The sequence below is a fragment of the Aptenodytes forsteri genome, unplaced genomic scaffold (assembly GCF_000699145.1).
Source record: "Aptenodytes forsteri isolate BGI_AS27 unplaced genomic scaffold, ASM69914v1 Scaffold647, whole genome shotgun sequence".
Taxonomy (NCBI): Eukaryota; Metazoa; Chordata; class Aves; order Sphenisciformes; family Spheniscidae; genus Aptenodytes; species Aptenodytes forsteri.
This window is the reverse complement of record NW_008795889.1, coordinates 296,027-318,412: the sequence shown is the minus strand read 5'-3', so window position 1 is coordinate 318,412 and position 22,386 is coordinate 296,027. Positions and strand designations below refer to the sequence as shown.

The 22,386-nt window shown below is 38.5% G+C and overlaps 1 protein-coding gene across 1 annotated transcript in view; it reads right to left on the bottom strand.

Moving 5' to 3' along the window:
* FARP2 (FERM, ARH/RhoGEF and pleckstrin domain protein 2) overlaps positions 1-22,386 on the bottom strand; it is a 78,063-nt gene that overhangs the window by 26,721 nt on the left and 28,956 nt on the right. The window contains exons 7-13 of the mRNA XM_009284228.2: positions 14,892-15,039; positions 13,427-13,522; positions 11,870-12,033; positions 11,655-11,723; positions 10,463-10,520; positions 9,503-9,745; positions 8,804-8,810 (exon numbers count right to left, since the gene is read on the bottom strand). Coding sequence (XP_009282503.1) covers positions 8,804-8,810; positions 9,503-9,745; positions 10,463-10,520; positions 11,655-11,723; positions 11,870-12,033; positions 13,427-13,522; positions 14,892-15,039 — 785 coding nt within the window. The remainder of the gene's footprint in view (positions 1-8,803; positions 8,811-9,502; positions 9,746-10,462; positions 10,521-11,654; positions 11,724-11,869; positions 12,034-13,426; positions 13,523-14,891; positions 15,040-22,386) is intronic.

Here is a 22,386-nt window from a genome sequence, read left to right as displayed (position 1 = left end):
ACTGAAAAATTACAACTATTTTCTGCAAATGAAAAAATTGAGTAAGAATAAATTAATAAATTGAGTAACAACCTGCTAGATTACTTTCTTAGCCATAACACTAAATTTTACTATTTGAACCATCAGGAGCCTCTAAATTCCTGTTGTCTGAAATCAGTCATGTGATGCCTTTAGTCTAATAAACTACTAGATGTCCATAAATATACTAAGACTTTTTTTTTCCCCAGTTATAAACCAAGCTAAATTGAAGCATACTTACACAATAGTTAAGGGAGAGTTAAGTTAAGTTTCATGCCTTTGAACTCCCACAAAAGGAAAGGCGGGGGGGAAGACTTAAAATTGTGTATCTGAGTTTTAACTGCAGCTTTAATTTTACAAGTGGCTCTAGAAAACAGGCATGCTAAACCCCCACATCTCATTTCTCTGTGTGCCTTCAGAAGCACGTCAGCTGACACTCAGAAAAAGCTTTTGCCTTTCCCCTGCCACCCCTTGTCAGTACTGCATACCTTTAGAAGTGCAAAGCAAAATTCTGTTTCTTTTGGAAAAATTCTAGTCTATGGGAAACATTCAGCTCCAGCAGGAAAAGGGAGGCGGTCCAGGTCCGAGGCAGAATCTAAAAAAAAATCACTGCGGCCATGGTGACACTAACTGAAAAGACGAGAGTTTGATTTTCAGATCTGAAATATCAAATCTAGGATTTGTCATACCTTACATTACCAAGATCACTGGCCATCTGTTGTTTCAGAAAAAAAGCACACAGCTCACAGCTCTGTGGGCTTTTCTCCCAGATTAATACAATTTTAAATGGTAAAAGCTCCCACTAGGGGACTAGGCCAGTTTATTAGAATACAGGTTTTGCTAATTATATTAATACGACTAGCTTTTACTAAAAGTTTAAGCAGAAGCAGACTTCATTTGGTTTACACTGAGATAACAAGCTTGATGATAAGATAGTAAGATAATAAGCTTTTGGCATCACTTCTCAGTTAATTTTCAGAGGGTATTTCCATTCTTCAATCTAAATTCAATCTCTACACAGAAAGCCGATTTGAGTGCAAAGCTTGACAAAAATAACATGCAAGTACTGGTTCTGTAAGCTTTACGCTTGAATGCTTAAAACAATTCAAAGACAGACAACAAAAATAGTATCCCAATAACAAAGAGCATTATTGGATGTACTAAAAGCTATGTGAGGTTCAAATGTTAGCAATTTGACTCCTTATCAGAAGGGAGAGCCTCTTGCATTTCACTGGTTGATTCCCTTTAAAGATATAACTTTATTATTATATTATTATTATTATTATTATTACTACTACTACAAACAGATGAGATTCTTTTTATGCTAAAGCCCTGCAGTGGCTGACCAGAAGACGATGGGACTTCACTCAGACCCCCCTCCTGCCCAATGCCCTGCTGAACCCATCGCACGCACAGACCAAATTACTATTTCTAGAGTGAAAGTGTTCTGCAAGCTAATGTACTACAACCGAAATCCTGGAATATCCCCATCTTCTTTATTTCAAAATATCACAACTAATACATTTTACCCCTGCAAATCTTCCCTTTAAAATAATGAGGGATAGTTGGGAGATAGAGAATCTTGAAAAAAATAATTATCCAAGAGCCTAAAAAAATTATCTAAGAGACTTTAAATTCAAAGATTTCTTTCTTTCTTATCCTCAAATGGGTACAGATCACATTAAATGTTAGAACAAGTTTATAGCACTTGGCACGTGCCCCAGTGAAACCGTATGTACCTGTGAAGTTACACATACACCTGATACTGTAGAAGAGTCCTAACATTGGTCCCGGTTTTACAGTTACGTCCAGGATCTGAAATGACTGCCCTTATTTTGCCACCTTCCCTCCGCTTGTAAAGGCTACACTATTTGCAGGCAAGAAAGAATATGTATCTGTTGTTACAGACTGCAGATTGTCACAGTGTTAAACAGAAATCTCTTTATGCTGTATTAATAGCTTTGACCTGTCTGTGCTCAAACTACGACTTTGCACAAACCTCTGTTTGCAGCATCGCTGAAATGAATGGTCAGGGTTTCAACCTAAATCACTTCTTTATGTCAGATACATATTTTCCTTAAGTCTATGTAAAATTGGTTTAACTTTGCAACAAAAACAATCAAAGCAAAGTTAATCAAATTCAACCCCTGTTAATAAAGTACTATAAAATCTCCTGATGTTCAAAAGGAAGTCAGAGTCAATGCCGCCCAATAATTCCTCCTTGCTGAAAAGCAAGGTTTTTTGGAGTGGGTGTTTTCCTTGTTTTATAACTCAACAAACATAATATGAAGAATAATTTTTAAAAATTGTCAATTCAAACTAGTCGAGAAGCCTGCTCAGTTTACTTATGCAAGTACTACTGACTTTTTTTAAGCAAATGTTTACATGATTCAGGAAAAGAGGATTTACTCATACATTGGTCAGAATCCTGAAAGAGAACTTTCAACCTAGAAAACATGCAATTGCCTCCATACCCTATGTTTACAATAAAGGACAGGCTACCAATAAAAACAAATATACAGGAGAGAGTTCAAGGGACATACCCAGTTTAAAAGAAAGTATCTCCACAATAAACGTAATTCCTATAATGAAATCTGGACTTTTAGTCTCATTTGTATCCCAAGCAAAAGGTCTGCACAAAACAGTAATTTGAAAACCACACACTGATAGTTGCCCCAGCTGTGCTGTACTTTCAACAAAGGTATACAGGAGGAAAACTGCCTGGAGAAATCTGGTAATAAAACTCTAAGATGCCTTGGCTAGGAGAACAAATATTTATTCTATTTCAAACACAAGGGTAACGAAAAATAAAGCTAAAAAGCCCACATTGTCATTTATATCAAAGTTTTCCTTATTTTATTGCATAAACAATTAAAATTATGAATTAGTACAAATCTGTAGGTTCATAACCGGCAAGCTGAACAGACACAATGATATTAAAAATCCCAACATGTAATTCAATAAAACATTTACCATATAAAAGATTAAGTTCAAGAGATCAATTACGAAATTCCAGCCCTCTTTGTTTTCTTAACGTAATCCTTTCCTGAAAAGAGCAGCACCTATTTAACTGGGGAGTCACTCTAACCAAGGGACACGAACCCCTGTACGTATTGATAAACAGGCATTTCGCGTTTCTTACCAATCTGCAGGGCTGTCACAAGCCGTGCTCTCAGCTGCCATCCGAGCCTTGCGCATTCGAACAACAGCAGAATATTGTGACTTTGGAAAATTTATAGCAACACCTTCCCCGCAAACCAGGTTCAATTAACCATGCTCCAAATTTGAAACCTGCAAAGCTACAGCTCACCCGGTGGAGTAATCCTACGATAGCCCACAAGCAGATAATAAATTAAGTGGATTTTAAGATACATGTTTGGAGCTGTAAAGTCTCCCCATATTCATACAGAGAGTGTATATGTATACCCATACATATACACGTAGCATTTGTGACAAGTGCGATGTAGGATCTACTAAAAACTACAGGTAATGACAGCTAAAGGACTACAAGGAAAATTGTATTGTATACTCATTCATTCAATACCAGATAATTATGGCTTAGAACTTTTTGCAAAATGACAATAATGGGAATGACTTACCGACAGGTTTGCATCAAAAACCATAAAATTATAATGACTTTCATTAGTGTCTCCACGAAATCTTACCCTTATCAAGATTTGCAGCTAAACAAAAACTACCACCACCAAAACAAACAAACAAAACCCAACACCAAACCAAAACCAAGCCACCAACCAAAAAAAAAAAAATCCCTTAAACAAAATCACCTATGACCACAATACAAATATACACAGGAAAAAGGAGATCAATACTTGGTATTATCCAGCAACTCTGAAATTCACTGGAAATAAAAGTGAAAGTTGAGAGCAGATCAATGTATCACCCTATTCCATCCTAAGATAAAATATGATAAGTCCTGGGAAATATACATCATGTATTACTTGAATAATGAATGACTACCTTAAAATTACAAAGTCTATACACAATAGATAACACAGGCTAGTGAAGTTTACCAATGTTTAACCAGGTGGTGGATAGGTCAGACAATATTCTATGACCCGTGTTTTGTGCAAATTAAAAGAGTTCCACTAACTGCATACACGAAGATCAAAAGTGTTCTGATGTAGTGCTTTACATTTAATAAATGTGTTTAAGCATAGAACGGTTCTAAGTATACACCTACAGGACTACAGGTGCAGATTAAATTACCCACTCAAGACACGCGTTTCTTAGTGCCTTTTAGTTGCACTGCAACGCGCAAGTTGAGTACTGCAAGAAAGCTAAACCCATCAGCCTAACTCATTTTGAAAAGCCGCTAATATTGACATGCTTTCTATGGCTGCATGTATTTGCTAAAATAGGAAAACGGAGAAGTGGAAGGATGGAAAACAGCCCTATTTCACTGAGGAGTGGGAGCGATAGCTCCAGCATGCTCCCTCCGCTGAGCTACCACTGCAACAGCTGGTGGATGCACAGTCTGGAGTAGAACAAACTTGGAAACTCCAGTGGTTCTCCATACTGGAAAAACATGGCACTAAAACCTGTACGTCGACTAGAAATATAAGTACCTATATATGTGTGTCCCCCCCCGCCTCCCGAAGATGGGGGCAGAAAGCAAACATGAAAGAACGTACCTGCAGAAGTGACAGTGTTGGGGGGAGGAGAGGACGACCACTCACTTGCCACAGACAAGTGAAGGTTTGCACCTAGGCTTTTCTCTGCTCCTACCACAGCTCCTCAAATGCTTTCTTCTCAAGGCGAGCATGCATGGGATACTTGACAAAGATCTTCTGATTTTTCTTATGTAATCTCACACCTTTTTTCACGCCATGCAATTCCCGCAGCAGCTTTCTCTGCTCAGGGTCTGCAAGGGTCCCAGCTCTCTCGGTTAGGTGGCTGGCACCAACTCCACACCTGCCAGCATACTGCTCACCTTCTTGAAAAGAAAACTTTTGTTCTCAGAAAAAAACCCAGAAATCAGTACCAGGAACTAAGTTTTAGTAGTATCAACACTGTAAAAACAAAACAAAACAAACCGCAAGGAGCAACACTGAAAGCTTAACAGCATCGCTGGTACTTGGGACATAACCACACTGCACTGAAGTTCACCAATTCCCTTATGCTACCCAAAGACAAACAACAGACAGAGAAAGGAAAGCCCTTCCTTCTCTCACCTTCTCCTGCCACCTCAGGAGACAGCTTGGAGAGGAGAGGATGCCTGGCATGGCTCTAATGCACTAAAATAACTCACAATTGGTGCTCGAGTTCACTGCGAAGCACTGAGCCATCCCGTTCCCTTGAAGGAAGGCTGTTTTTCTCTCCATCTCTATTGGAAAGTGAACCTGAACTTATCCCTCTGGAGGAAATGATGAAGAACCTTTTCTCACAGCTTGCTTCCTATAATAAAAACTCTACTTATGAACTAAATTTTCTCCTCTTTTGTGCATATCTGGGAAACCATGAATAAAGCAACAGAGCTAAGTATGCAACTACATCCTCAAAAGCCATATAGCTTTGAAAAGCAGAAAAGCACAGAAAGAAACCACAACAGCTGTATGCTATCAATTAACAACAGCACAGATATAACTACAGGCAGCAGGGGCACAGGCAGCAGCACTGCAAATACTCCATGATGTGCAACCCCGGCAAGGGTTATCGACTTGTAGGTGCTGACCAGCATTGTCTTTGCGCAAGCATCCCAAATCCAGGTATACAAAGGAGTCAGATGACATGAAGGCCAGTGTTCCTGGTGACACCCATAACTAAAACCTTCAACTGAACAGCTCTGCACCCAGGTCAAAGCTCCTCCCACCCCACCACCTGGTCCCTCACCTGTGGCTCCACACATCTTGCTCTAAGCTAAAGGACCGAGATCCTAGTCACTCCCATTCCTTTAGAAAACAAAGGGGGCATTACATCGAGACTCTTATTACTTTAAAAAAAACCCCAAACCCAAAACTCCCTGAGATTTAAAATTGCCAATAAAAGATCTGCATAGTTGCAAAATACAAGAAGAAAAACATTGAAGACGCCTTTTCAAATTAACTGCATTGCAAGAAAACATATTGGCAAGACTTCTCTCAGGATTGCCAAGCATGTTTATTGAAAACACAGGCAGCTTTTTCCTAAGATCTTTTGAAAACCTAGAGAATTTAGTTGGATTTATTCCCGTATTAAGCAATTCTAAAACATTCAGAGGGAATGCTTGTGATTGAGGCACGGAACATGAAGCGGAGGCAGACACGGTTATATGTAAATAGCTGAATCCTGATTCTTTTTTTAAAAGATCAAAGAAATTAACAGCCTTCCTCTAAATCTTTATCTATGTATTTGTCCCTGACTCTACCACCTGTCAGAGAGTTTTCAGACAGAAGTCTTTTTTCTGTTGTTTTTCTTTAAGTTACATAATGTAGTTAGTTGTGGGAAGGAAATAAGACAAACCACCTAAAAACACACTTAAAGGTACCAGCTCTGGACACAACTGAAGACCTCCTCCAAGTGCCTATTTAGAAATGTCACATTACACATCCATGACAGCATCTCCACAGGTATGAATAAAGTCACACAAAGAGCCAGAACACACATTCAACAGAAGGAAAAAAAAAAAAATGTATAGCACTTATAAACAAAAAAGAGCAATCAAACTGCTGTACACTCCTGTAGGTCCAAACTAATACTTTGTTCTAAATGTGTTTTGATTTTCTGTGCCACTGGCAAAGGCGACACGTTTCTCATGGAACAACAGTGATTCCACTCAAACACAGTAACCACAACATAAAAGCAAGTGCTGTGAAGAGTAATCATACCTTGGTAAAAGCTAAACTAGAAGAAATGGGTGACTAAAGGAGGTTTTACCTCCTCGTGTTCTACCATAGCTTGAGAGGAATTCACTTGAAGTTTTAGTTATCAGAATTTTGAGAAATAATATTTTTTTTTAAAACGTTTGAGTAAAGAATGAAGGTCTTTTAACGATATATCAAGACCATGTTTAAGAAAATCAGTATGAATAATATCAAGCATAAAGTTATGCTTGTAACTGTAAGCTGCTTATTTTGGAGGCGTTGGTTGTACTAGTACTGCACTCTCTCCTGGAAACTGCAAAGGACTCAAAACTGGGCAACAGGGAACCCCAAAACCAAATGGCTGAAGGAGATGATGCTTTCCATCACAAGGTTTCAGTCAGGTATTTCACATTCTTGCTCATACAAAAGCAAAATACTCTAAAAAAAAAAAATGCTATTTCAAGCTGAAGTTTAGAATTTCACCCCCCCAATCCATCAGGTTGGCAGATAGGAAGGATGTTTCACAACTTTCACTGTTTTACCTCAATAAATGTTGCTAAATTAGATGTGACCACTTCAGTAACTGTCTTTTCAATTAGGCTTTCAAACTTACAGATCAAAGTCTCACGTCAAAGTCACCTGACTAAAGAAATTTATGAAAGCAGTGAAGCTCTAACTGTTGCCTACAGTATTTGCTCCTTCTAACAAATCAATTTCTCAGAAAGATTATGGTATTTTTCTGAATACAACTCACATTTTAAAGAAAAAGTTAAAGCTATCACCGGGTTTACCACCACCTGTCTTCCACATATAAAGGACACTTTTATGAATTCATTTGTAAGCATTTTTATGCAGTGATTAAATAAAGAAAAAGAAGGTGAGACAAAATGCAATGGGGATTAAGTGCTTTTATAGTCTATGCATGTATCTCCAAACTGCTGCAAAGCAGAAGGGTAATTGTTTGTTGCTGGACTGCTGAAGGCACTTTGAAGTCAGAAAATACGATTGTCTTCACAAGAAGTTTTGGCGACTGCTATTCTCATTTGATTGTGTACACATTCCCATTTCTAAATTACCACGTAGGTTATTTCTTTTTCGATGTATACCACAGATATGTTGCATAGGTTGATATTTTAAAACTTTCCTTCATAGTTGATTTGAAGATTGTCCATTTCTTTGATTGTGGAAACAAAAAAAAACCTAAATGAGGACTCTCACTGCAGTGCAGGAAAATAGCTAATTTACTGGATGCAGCTGCTTGTTAACAAGCATGTGCAAAAGTGACTGTTGCATTTGGGTGTTGGAGGAACAGCATATTATATCAGATTCTTACAGATACATTTATAGCCAAAGAAATCCTTCAATATACTGTAATTTGTGATGTCTGCATGAGCCAGCTGATGATACTTAACTTCTCTGAAATCAGTGGTTTTTCCTAAATGCAGTATTTTGCAAACATCGTAGCCTATTATGACACATTGTGGATGCAGTGTGATGCATATAATGCAGCACCAAAGCTAGGATACTTCGAGGGAAACTGAAGAGATACATGAAAAAAAAAAAAATCAACAATGTTATGTGATTTAAAATCCAGCCACTGGATTAGAGTTTTCTTGCTTAAAGTGACTGACATCACACCCTTTTGATTTCTAAGCCTGAACAGCATAGAGGGATCCATCACAAAAATCAAGAATCAATCAATTGACATGTGCCTTCTCTGTCCAGTCTTCTTGCGTGAGATTTTTTAAATTATTCTGAAAGTCAAAAACAAAGTTTTCACCGGTGGCTTGAGCAAAAGGGTTACTAAAGAAAAGGTTTACATCCAGTGGCGCAGCAGTTTCGGAGTCCCAGGAGTCTGTGTCTGTGCTGCTGGAGTCTTCCGTGGTGGTAGGTGGATAGCTCAGCTGTTCCAGCTGGTCAATAATGTCCGTGAACTGAAAGGCTGAGCTGGACTCGGAGCGGACCGAGTAGGCAGGAAAGTTCACCATAGAACTGGCCTCCGAATGGTTTGCAGAGCTGTACGCGTGCAGGGAGGACGTACCATTCAGCGGCAAATTATTGAGAGAGCTGCTCTCGGAGCGGTTGTTGATGAGCGAACTCGTTTCGGACGGGCTCAGGAGGCTTTGCATTCTACTTGCTTGGGCCTTCACCTCAAACAGCTCCGAGGTATCTGATGGTCTCTCATTGCCGTTGAAATCGCTCCCTTCTTCAAATTCAAACTCCTCTTCCATATTCATATCTACTGCTTCAGTTGAGTACCTGTCAGGGCTTGACTGAGAAGAGACCATATTTTGCTGAAGGGCATCTGTAGTTAAGCCAGGCGACTCTGACACACACTTAGAAAAATCACCACCCTTTAACTCTAAACCACTGTACATGTATGAAAATGCCTCAGAGCCCCCAGCAAAAAAGGAAATTTCTGCTGGGTCATCATCAATAAATTCCTCTGACACCTGTAACTGTGAATTTGTCAATGTGAAAAGAGGGGCACCCCGACTGCCATGCTGATGCTCTTGTTCAGCAACGAAAACACCTGTGGTAAAGTCATCCTCATCATTGTCATTTTTACAAACAGTGACCCTGCTCTCCTTACTACTCTTCTCTACATCTGGATCTAAACCGCAACCACTCTTAACAACAGGACAAGCAGGGTTACAGTTTCCTGCAACACTACCAAACCCAACACCTTGGAGCATGGGAGATCCAGGCTGCTGCATCAGTTTCCTCCCCACTTCTTCTGCTGGTGCTGCAGTGTTTTTTTCTGGAATCCTTGTGTATGGCGCTCGGGGGCCCAAAGAGGAAGGGCTGGTTTCTGCAAAGATGGGCAGGACTGTAGGAGGAGTGGACGATGAGTGAACTGATTGGAAGGGGGCAGCTGCTGAGGCAGGAGACCCTGGGGTTCTCAAGTCCTCAGTGAATGGGACACTCTAAGAGGGGAAAAAAGTAGAAACAGAACACATAAAAAGGTCTTATAATAGATAAAAACAAACGCAACATCCAGTTCCTGATGCAGAAGGAATACATGCTTCAAAAGAGCCCACTTTACAGCAAATAAAACATTGCATACAGAACAGATCCAGCATCCCCAGTGAAGAGGCGAGATCTTTTTTCCTGAATTCTGGATAGAAAATTAAATCCATGTATTTTATAGCCTCTGCTGAAAAAGCATCCACAAGGGAAAGTAACACAAAACAAGGACAGTGAAATTCTGTGATGCCTCCTTAACCTCTCGCATGTAAATCAAGCCCATTTGGTGAAACACTTGTTTCTTGCCACTGATTGTAGAAGGCATCTATACAATGAACTTCAGACTGCCACAGAAACCACTTAGACAGTACCCGAAGACAAACTAATCCTCTGAAATAACAACATACTAGAAAGTATGACATTTTCTTTTCAGTTAAGCTGAACTCTGAAAAGGAAAATATTCCTCACTTTAGACTCCATTGGCTACAACTATCAAAACTGATACCACTCGCAGAAAGAAGAAAAACTGTGCGTCAGGGACAAAGATCAAACAGTGAAAGCAATTCCAGACAAACAGTTCACTCGCATCACATCAGATCACCCTTCCTTCACAGTCATCTCAGAAAGCTGGTTGTCAGCTTCCCTGACTGCAATATCGAGAGTGCTGCAGAACTGACCTGTTTTAGCATGTTGGTGTTCAAAGCACAAGTGGACGCTCTGGCTTTGCTGTGCCTCCTGCAAAACAGAGAGCATCCTGTGAGTATCCAAGACATGAGTCAGCCTTCTCCCTTCCCCTTTCAGCTATTTCCATTCTAGTAGCCAACAGAAACATCTCAAGCTGTATTTTATCATGTTTTGTTAATAACTAATTCAAGATTTAAAAAGTCACAAGAGTTGTAAATTAAACAACGCAGGAGTAAGAAACATACAAAAAATGGAATAAAGCAAGATCCAGATCATTCATACCACTGAAGGAGAACTCAAGAACAACTTGGGGCAGAAGACTAGACTAAATAGCACACTTAGTTTAACTTCTTCATCGTCAGTATAAACATCTACAAATGAATGGCTTCAAAAACAGAATGAGTTAATCTGTAACAATTTTACAAACAACTTACAATTCAGTCAACCATATAATTTATGGCATATAAAATTCTATACCTTATACCCCAAAAAGTGGTATCCTGCATCACACTCATGGTTAGATTCATTCTATGTCAATAATTTACTAGAAAATCACTCTTTCATACAGAAAAGGAGCTCAATTGGAGTCCAAGACATTAAAAATATTTATTAATAGTATATTAATGCAAACTTCTTAAAATTCCTATTAAGTTCCTATAATCTTTCTGATGAAAGACTATGAAGAGTTTCCCAGAGGTAGACAGGATGGTTTCATAGTCAAGTAAGTAAATGACAATTTTAGAATGAAAATGCACATTCTTTATTTATTTATTTATATGTTTAGAAATGAATGTGTCTTTAAGGTCACAGTTTCAGACTTGCAGATCCCAAGTTCAATTATGTGCTCTGCCACTGGCTGCTTGCATAGCTACAGTGACATACAGACAAGTCCTCACTAATTTCAGTGAATCTTCGAAACATACTGAACTTTTACATGGCTAAGTCACACGTTGTCCACAGACATTAAAATGCAATACTGAAACTTTCCTAAGCTTCTTTACATCATCACAAAATTTTTTTTTTTAATTTAGTTCAGTTACCTTAAATTTGAGGTAGACCTCATTAACTGAGAGGTCAGCAAGTGAGCATGCCTCCAAGCTTCATTTAGAAACACTGAAATTTAGGAAATAAGGGCACTGTGAACGTCTCAACTACATTTCACCATACACAACTATTTGTACTTACCTTTCATATGGGGTTTTCTTCATCCCACTGTCCTTAATATAATCCACTAGTTGCTTCTGTGTTCGTCCACTGTGAACCCACAAAAGTACAAACGTTATGAAACACAGTGGATGAGAATTACAGACGGAATGACTTTAGAATACTTCTTCCTTTTGATCTCATTTTCTACTATATAAGGAATTCAGCTTTAATAAATCTGTTATGTTTCTCCCTACCTGTATCTGAATGATGACCCTCTGGTGAAGAACACTGCTTTAGCCTTTGGCTTTGGCTGATCAAAGAGCCTAAAGAACGTGTGATATTCAACACAGATTTTCCAGAAGTTTTTACACTCATCCCTACTTCCCAAAAGAAACTCCAATGTATCTTGATATGGGCCCTGGGAACAAAACACAAAAGCAAAGTAGCACATAAAATGGCAACGGAGGAGAAAAGGAGAGTACAAATAAGTGCCAACAAAGAGGCTGAACTCCAGTGAGATGCAATATTTTGCTAAGTCACTTCTCATATGCCTTAAAGCAATGGAAGTGATTTTGAATGCAGTTTAAATAATTTAATAGCTTTCAAAAATATTTGTTTACCTTGAAACTGTAAAAACATTTAAAATTCACTTGGACTTTAGAAACATGCTCAATATAATCCACCTTATGAAATATGGATCATAAAGTTAGTAATTTGAAAGAAATTAAAATATTTAAAGTGAAATAGTAGTGATTTTAAATACTTTTTCCTTAGAAGTTCCAACGCTTGTCTTACTTCCTGAGACTTAGATGAGACTGGAAAATACTGCGTATTTCAGAGTACAGTCATCACATGAAATTTCTGAGGGTCTCTTTGCAAGACACATTACTATACATGCAAACAGTGTGTCCTGCTTCAGGTTTCCTTGATACACATAACTATAATATGTCCAAACATTTTTTTTCCCCATTTTAATACAACCCTACGTTGAACATATTCTAGTCACCCAGTGTGGAAGCAACAACAACTTTGATGACATATGCAATCAAAAACATCTACTGTAAATCAGCCAAGCATGAAAAATAACACTTCTGCTATACAGACATACAGAAAAGATAAAGCCGTAGCAAGAGTAATCACACAGTCCTTAAAATTAAGCTCCAACAATATAAACTCAGCCATCTATTCTTTCCTGAGGTATATCAGGTTATTCTCATTTGAATCAAGGGACTCTCTACCAGATTTTTTCATTTAAGCAGCACATATTCAACAAGTTCCTGGAGGAAACAGTCATGTAAAGCAATCACCGTTTGTATCAGCAGTGTACTATAGGGTTCTTTTAAGGAGCTACAGCAAAAAGCACTCCCTAACACACTTCCACCTAAACAACAGAGATTTACTATTTCAATGCTTAAGTTACCTTAGTTCATTTTGACAATAATGGATCAGAGCATTCATGAGAGTGTTAACCCCCATTTATATCCAAGGGAAATATTAAATGTAACTTTTTCAGAATAGAGTACTGAGACAGGATGCACCAAATACTTGGTTTGGTTTTTTTTTCTCCTATCTTACATTTACACGTGTGTATGCCTATGTCAAGGATAAGCTGAGGCTGATACACGAAATCTAAAAATCTGAGATGACAGACCTGGGGTGAGAAAGGAAAGATTTTGACTTGAATGATGAAGCCAAGCCTACCCTGCTGAAGTTGTTTTATAAAATTACAAACTCTAGAATTTTTCATAATAAAATTAAGTATACATATTTTTTTCCAACAGTGACCAGCCTACTATTACAGCAAAACTTACACAGACCTCTGGGTGGAGTTTAATAAGAAATCTTTTCCTCTTGAAGCTTAGTTTACGGACCTTTGACCAGTTGAAGGTATTGATTTTCGTATTACCCTGAATTAAAATGATAATAGTTAGAAGTTGGCAAAAATTTCAGAAGTAAGAGCAGCAAACAAAGTTCTGTTGTGGGCATATAGACATGCATGTACACACACACCACCCCCCCAACCCATTCTGTTGGATTTTTATTTCTAGTGACAATATTCCCTTAAACAATTTTATCTTTCAGTACAGGGATAGCTACAAGTGTGCAATGTCTGTCTGCACAGACACTAGAAAACTGAATGAAAACCTAGAAAACTGAATGGGAAAGGAACGTTTCAATCCCATCGATATTCAGGATACTTTATGGTATGAGCAAGATGAGGGTTTCATTTTATTTAACATGCTTTCCTTTTCCTCTGGACAGAACTCTAGACACACTCCTCCAAGCCAATTTTTCTAATTTGGCAGTTCAATATACTGAGGAGTACCTGCCACACACGCAAGAAATCCTGCCAAGCTCTCTCGCTCACAAGCCTGCTTATTTGGCTAAAACCGGACTAAAACCAGGCTCTTGCCTTCACCCTGCTGCCCTACATCAGCCCTCTCCTTCCGGTAGCACTGACTCCCAAAGCCTCGGGGAAGGACACCATCAGCACTCCCTACCGCAGCAATTCTCCTGTCGCCCTCTATAAGAAAAGGGAGATTAAAAATGGCACTTCAAGAGAAAGACCCAAATGATCTGAAATGATGGAAACCCCAGGGGCTGAGAGGCCACTAGGGAGGACTGAGAGGAACTGCAGGACCGCAGTGGCTGATGCATCTCCAAAGAGAAGCTGCCCCACAGTAACAGAAGAACAGGTAAGACACTGAACAGAAAATGAGTGCCCAAATGGAAATATTTCAGTAGGTCATCTGCCTGTGTGTTATGGGGGGAAGAAAATAATATGATTGCATTCATAAACAGAACTCTGATCATCGAGTCGCTTATTTACTACAACAAAAGTAGTAATTCTAATTGGTCCAATCACTTCAGTGAAACAGCACTTCTATGAGCAATGTTATCCCAGCAAAAATACACTGTAACATTAAAACAAGGGAAACCGAACCAAAATTCCAGAATTACAGACCTGTTCCAGGGTGGTACCAAATGAATTGAGCATTTTTTCTGAACACATACGTAACTTTCAAACAGACAACAAAAAACCTTCTACTTTGGTGTCACTGTTGGTTTTGTGGGTTTTGATGCTGTTCTCTCTGCACCAACAAAGGCAAACTGCACCAAACTATTTTGGGGGCTTAAATGACACTCCCTTGACCATAAAAATGTGCTAAGTTTTAAAATCATCAGAGACACCTGAGGTTAAAACAAGAGACTTACTCCCAGGATGTGGTAATGGAAAGACAGACACACGTACCCAGTCCGCCCTCCCCGCCTTACCTGGAATACCAGCACACCCATGTGTGAAACAGCTAGATTAATTTTGGTGCCCTCACGATCAGATGCAAGGTGAAATCTGATGCCATACATCTCCAGTTTCCGAGCAATTTCAAGCACTTGAAAGTCTGATTCAGCAGGAGTTTGACCCCTATAGTGAGGAAGAAAAATAAATAAAGTTTTAAGAACAATCTGATTCTACAATATTGCCAACATGGCTAATGCACTTAAGTCTTAACTCTGGCACTAAATGAGAATTTTCTATCTCATCTAGTTGGGCAGTTTCACTCCAAGTTAAGTATTACACTGAAACTTTTGTAATAGGAGCAATATGCAACAGCAGATGACCAACCTAAAATGCATTCCATAGACAGAGGCACTGAAACAAATGTTAACTAGTTTAGAGCTTTTTCAGTTTAGAAACAATAAAGTTGAACAAATCGGAATTCAATCCACAATGCTCCTTCTTCTGCTTGCTTGTGTACACATTAACATTAACTAGATAAAAAGTGAGAGATGAAAGAGCTGCACAGCCAGCAGGATAGAAACAAAGCAAATACTGCAACAGAATGACCCATTTCAGGTAGGGTTTCAGGACTACATCAGAATTATTACGCTAGTACTATCAGGGGTACAACGCATTCCCCCAGTCTTTGGCTGTATGATTTCCTCCTTGCCAAGGAATCCAGAGAAAGATTTTTAAAATAGTTTTTGAAGTATCATCTGCTGTTGAAATGACTTTGAGAACAGGAGGAAGATGTACACACATGGAGCATCTCCTTTTTGAGTGTGCACAAAGTCCAAGCAAGCAATACAGAGACTATTACAGACTCTGGCACACACCAGTCACAGATTCAGCCTTCATTTATTTCTCCACAAGTTTGCTGAAGACAAACAACTGACATTTTGTTTTCCTGCATGACAAAACAGTCCTGTATCTTCTTTTTCTCCCCCCCCTCGTCCGTCCCCCCCCCCATTTTTCTCCACGAGGGGGAGCTTACTGGATTACAGTCCATTTTTCGGCTAGCTTTCAGGAACAGGAGGAGTGCCGACAGCCCACAGCGCAGAGAAGACAAAGCCCCCACAGAGCAGGAGAGATGCAGTGCCTGAAACACCTCTTGCCCAGGACACAGAAGCCGGTGCAGAGCTCTCATGCCACCAAGACACGCGAGGGCCAAGACCCCAAAATATGGACCACCCCAAAATATATAATTTCACAAGCCTTGAAATGATCTAGTGAAGCACTGGTACTTGTATTGACAAGACCTTTTCCCTACAAGTCAAAACTGTCTGCATCAGTTCAGGGGTCCTGAGGGAGCGTTTAGGATATTCCAAGAACAAACAAATGCTGCCGTGGAAATGCCGGAGTTCTTGCTACTGTACGTGCCCCAATTACGCTGCAAAGTAAAAACGTCCTTATGACAAACATAAGCCTGTCACCTGACTCAGGTAGTCTCTGAACTAAAAACATAATGCAAGACAACACTACTGGACAATTTTAGGCATAAATAGGGTCCAGGAGGACTAGCTAAGGCAGGAGACCCTTCTCCTGTGCTAACTGCACAGAAACACAAGCAGCACAGGACCTGCTGGGGCACTAGGACTGGTGAGGCTGCTTCAGCCACAGCTGTATAATGTGACCCCTGCATCCCCACTGAAAATTATTAGAAATAATAAATATTACATTACTTCCAAGCAAGTGCTGCATGAGCCACCTACGATCTAGTGCATTGATTGACTTGTTCCTGCAACGTGCAAGTTCGCTAGGATAAATGTAATGGTACAAGGAAGACACAGGAGATAAAAATTGATTATTCTATTTACACCAACTAGTGCTGAAACCAGATTAGATTCCTGCACGCATAGTCAAAGACAAATTTTAAAAATCCTGTTTTCCAAGAAATGGTCTTCCTTCCATAAATCTGTATTTCATTTCATTAAAATAGATAGCTATTTGTAGCAAGATCTATTTTCGTGTACTATGTAGTGCTAACCACAACATTAGTACTAAATAAATTCTCCTGCTACCCTGACTTGCCTTTCTAGGCATGCTCTCTAAAAATACCTCCCTTCTACCTACCTATAGTCATGTTTTAGATTAAACAACTTTTTTGCTCCATATAGATTTCTTTTAAATATAACTTGAGAATATTAAAGTGAATGATTATTACATCTGAATTTATCAGAAACAGGGATGATGATATGAACTGCATGTAGGAACTGTCTCTAAAATTCAGAGTGTTATTATGAAACTTATTTAGTATGCTAACATTTTTAAAATGGAAGTTGTTAGAAGAAACAATGCTTCTTTGATTCTTAGTAAAATGCTCCTTAGACTAAAACACACACACAAAAAAATGCACTGAGAAAGTAAGCCTGAACGCACATACATTTGACGATAGGTTTTCAATGGTCTTCTATTGCCTTATTCATTCTGGAGGGGAAAAAATAAAAATCTAAACCACTATGACAGGAAATCCAAAATTTTTTTTTTTGCCAACTGGAAAAAGCAGGGATTCAGTGAAGTTCCTAACTTTACTAGTTCAGTCCATATTCCAACCTTATCCAAACGTCAGTATTATATGACCGTGTACGTGTAAAGGGATTGTAAAGAACAAACACAGGAAGAAAAATCTCATTTCAAATGGAAAAAGAAATGCCAAACTACATAGAGAGTCTTGTAGTTGCATTTCTACCCGTGTTACCACCACACGTACTAGTTATGTCTAAGAGCTTAAACTGGTAAAGCAGATTTCTCTTCCCCTTACTGAAATGAGTAATGCTGGAATAAGTGGTTTTATACTGGCTTTAAGTGTTACTAGCATTTCTTCCACAGATTCCTTAACTGAGCCAAAATAGCTGAAGTACCATGGTTCCTGTTTATTAAACACATACAAGACAAAAAAGGTAGATCATAAATATTAATTTTGGCTACAGCTTCCCGAGTTACACTCTAAGAGCACTGTGTGTAGCTCCCACCCACACTAATTCCTGCTATAATTCTCCTGAACAGAGTGACATTAAGAATGAAAGTGGTGCTTTGTCTTTTAAAGAGGATGCTAAGGTTGCCAGAGGTTGGGAAGTGGGGTTGGAAGGGAAGGGAAATGAAAATTAGGATAAAATGGCAACTAGAAAATTGGAGCTATATAGTACTAAAAATTCTTCATGAACAGTCCAGTATAACTGATGCAGAACCACTGAAAGTTATTTTACATTCCATTAGATATGATCCAAAGCACAGCACATCTCAGAAAGATTTAAAAAAAAAAATAGTAATTTTAAGAGTGTTCTCATGCGCACAACCTGCCTGTACCTACCAAAGAAGGAAGAAGAGCCTTGAGTGGGGAAAGCCGGGAGTGATGCCAGGCAGCTCACACGGCACCCCAAACGGTTACAAATGAGAAGCAGTTTCAGAGTAATTACCCTCAGATGTTTGCTGCAGACTAAGCTGCACAGGCCAGCCTGAAAACAATCTGGTCTAATTTTGTTCATCCATTAAGCAGATAAATCTACTTAATCTTCCCCAGGTCAATGGACAACAGACTATATATTACAAGTATCTTCCAGCAAAAACTGGTGTCAATGCAATAGGTTTTAGTGTAAAGGTTCCTTACATACATCCATCTAGACAAATATTGGGAGTGTGTTACAATATTCACATTGCAATCAGGGCGATCGATTTAAAATAAATGCTGTTAACTGTTAGGTGATTTACAGAGCGTTTAAAACCAGTGATTAATATAGAATTTTAAAGATGAAGTGTCAAAACGCTGCATGTGTAGAAATTGTTTAGACTATGTAGCAACCTAAAGTGATAGTTTTTCTAATTTACAAACAATTTAAAGAATTTAAATCATGGGCAACTAAGCTAACAAGTTGTGAAAGGACATGAGGGATAACTGAGGGATAACAGTAAATGTAAATATAAATCTATTAAATCTTCTATTTCTTTCCTGATTTATGTATGTACACACAAAAAAACCACAGCCATCTGAACACAAGCAAATTATGTTATGTTTAATTCTGGACTACACTCACCCTGCAGCAAATATTCTACTCGCACTACTTGCAGGAAGGTAGTAAACATTGCATTTTGAATGTGTGGGGTGCCAGTATTTAACTGCACCACCACTGATACACCATCTTCAAAATATAAACTTTTTTTTTTTTAATAAACTATAGAAATAAAATAAGTAAAGTTAATTCAGGCTCTTTCTGAAGCAACTAAGTAACATGCTATACCAAAAACATAACTCATCCTGTTTACTGTTACTACATTTGCAAAGTTAAATATAAAAACCATATTTCTATATTTTTGTAAGTAAAAGAAAGTATTTGTCAAAGTGAAAGAAAAAAATTAAAGGATATTTAATAGAAAATAAGCTTTCAATTCCCATCTTTCTGAATACAACATTCTCAATATATTTTCTCTTCTTTTGATACAGAATGGATTGGATACACAGATCTGTTTTATTCAGCTTTGTGTTCTTCTACCACTTCTAATAGCTACGGTGAAGCAATTAAAGAAAAAATAATAATCAAACCACAACTTTCTAATGTGAAGAGACACTCCATAGCGTCATCCAAAGAGACTGAGCACCCTCTGCAAAGGCATAAGCACCCTCCTGCTCCCCCAACTCACGCACGGCGCTGGAAGGCGTCCTGCTGCAACTCCAGCCTGAGAAAGCCAAATCGATGCTCCCGGGTTGATATGACACAGAAACCCCCTGTAAACTGGCGTATGAGTAAGTGTGTTCAAGGCAAAGCAAGGGCTGCAAAGAAAGAAAACTGAGGCAGAAAGAAGATGATGCAGTAGCAATCTGGAGATAAGCCATCCTGCCAGAAACGGGTTTCTTTTCCTGGAGGCTCTGTTTATATGAGAAGTCTCTATCAAAAGCAATCATCAGTGGAAGAAAATACCAGTCTGCTAAAGGTAAGTGGGGGAATAATAAGGTCAACTGAAGGGAATAAAAAATGAAAATAAAACGCAAAAATAAAAATATGACGCACAAGGATGATGAGAGAGAGCAGCATTTTGTCTGTTTAACCGCACTGTGCATCACCAGGCAGGAGATGAACACCCAAGATCCATACTCCCACTTGCTCCTTGGAACAGAAATGAGGAAAAATGTGTCTAAACTCTGAGAAAACATGGGACCTTCACAACTCCTACTAAAAATGGAAAAGGGTGACCAATACTCCCTGGGCAAGGGAAGAGAGAAGAGACGTGTAAGGAAGTCACAGCTATTTTTAGGATTGCAGTGCTTCCAAAATTACATCTCTTCAACACAATTTTTTCCAAAGGCGCAGGGGGGATTTAAAACATGGATCCAAGGTACTCAGGTATCACTAATGTTTGATTGTAACCTTTTCTAACCACATGCCTCAGCTTTTAATCTTATTGTGGTTTGAATGTAACTTCTAAGACATTGCTTTAAAATAAGATTTGCAATCATTTTAATAATATGGCTGTATTAGATGCAATTCTCATTAAACTAATGAAAAGTACACTTATGAAGCAAGGAATCTTTTCCTGCTAACCTTCCTCTGACTTCTTCCTGACAGGCAAAAATACAAACTTTCCTTACTGTAAAGAACAATTAGAAGTAATTTGTTTTAAAAAAGCTCAAACCTAATTAATAAGATTACCAGTCCCTGACTCACTCAGAAGACAGTCACGACCTTTCCATCAAGAAAAGTACACCAAGAAAATTCCCCACAAGCAGAAGCAACTCAATCGGATCCAGGCACGTATTAACAAAGGGCTGTTCTGTGCATGGTCTGGATGTACTTATCCCAGAACTACAAAATCACACATTTCATCTCAAATGTGAAAGCCATCAGCCTATACTGCATGATGTCATCAAACCTTTTCATGAAGCCATTTGTAGCTTTAGACTCCACAGCATCTTGCAGCGGTAAGTTTCACAATGTCGTTACGAGTTGTATGAAAAGGATGTTCCTCCTTTTCTTTTAATTTGCTTTGAAGTTACTGCCTAATTGTTTCAGCACTTTTCTTAAGACATAAGAAAAATAATGAAATATTTCTGTGCAATTAATGGTTTCCCTCCCTCAGCTACCTTCTCCCAAGGTGAAGAATTCTAGCATACATTTTAATTTACTTCAAAATTACTGCAAAACAACATTTAGTTTGTTCCTTCATCTTCTCCACATGCACCTCAAAGGTTCAAAAGCAAAAAAAAAAAGTAACAAACACCTGACTTCATCAAGAATCGACAAAGATTAAATTCCATCAGTACCAATAATTTCAGTACAAATGAAAATGAGTCATCATAAAAAGCAAATAGTTAATTATTGAAATTGTCAGGAACTGATTTTCTAATAATACAGGATATGTCTTAGCCTTAAACACAGATGCTGCCCTGAAAAACCTCCTTGTTCTGTCTTAAAAGAAAGTCAGTTGGCAATAATCCCCAAGTTTACCCACACAGAGCAAAAAGAAAATTTAAATTTCTAATACAGTATTTGGATTATAACACATAACCATGCACAATGAACTGTGGTGTGGATATTCACAACTAATTAATGTACTTCAAATTGCTAAATCCTAATAGGCAAGGTCTCAAAAATTACAGAAAAGAAAGACCTATCGGGTGAAATCAAACCTCTGTCACCATTTTAACAAACACCTTCTCTTGATTTAACCTGAGAACTGCACAAGCGAGGTTAGGACCATTATGGCAGGTAATAGTCTGAAAATTCTCAGTGATATTAACATTGCTTAAAAGCGTAAAAGAACGAAGCTGTGGCAAATACAGATTGTGCAATGCAAACCCTGATCTTCCAAGTAGTATTTTGGTCACAACAGAGCCACCCTGTAGGTTGACTTCTCTTTCACGAGCACCATGTCAACTGTCTGCTCCAAATCCTTCTTCTTATCAAAATATTTTACACTGCACACACCGAGTAGACCTTCACATTTTAAGACCAGCCAGATTAGATTGTAAAACACATGACCTTACTGTACACTGAACATGCACAGTGGGAGAAGTGGGCATTTCAAATAATAAAGCATTCGTTTCTGCAGTTCCTGACTGCGTGTTGGAATTAATTTTATAGATGTGATATATAGTTTCTTTGTCCCTAATAAACTTTACTTATTTCAAAAATACTCCAGCTGTAAGTTAAGGTATTGCATAAATTCTGATGAAAGTTATTTCTCCCCCACTCCCTTCATCCTTCTCCATTTTCTTCATACTTAACGAGTACAGAATGAGTACAATGCAACTGATTTCTCATTATTTAGACAAAAGTAAGACCTATGCATTTGACGGCAAGCTGAACTTAAACTCTGTGGACTGGAAATTCTGAAGAATTATTTTGCCCAAAACCATTATTACAAGCTCATGATAGCTTTCTTTGGTATGTTATTAAAGGTACACTGAAAAATCACTTGAGAAAAACTACTGCCCAACAACTCTGTCCTAACTATGTAACTATTGCTACATCCAACTTTTCTTGTTAGATGTAAATGGTG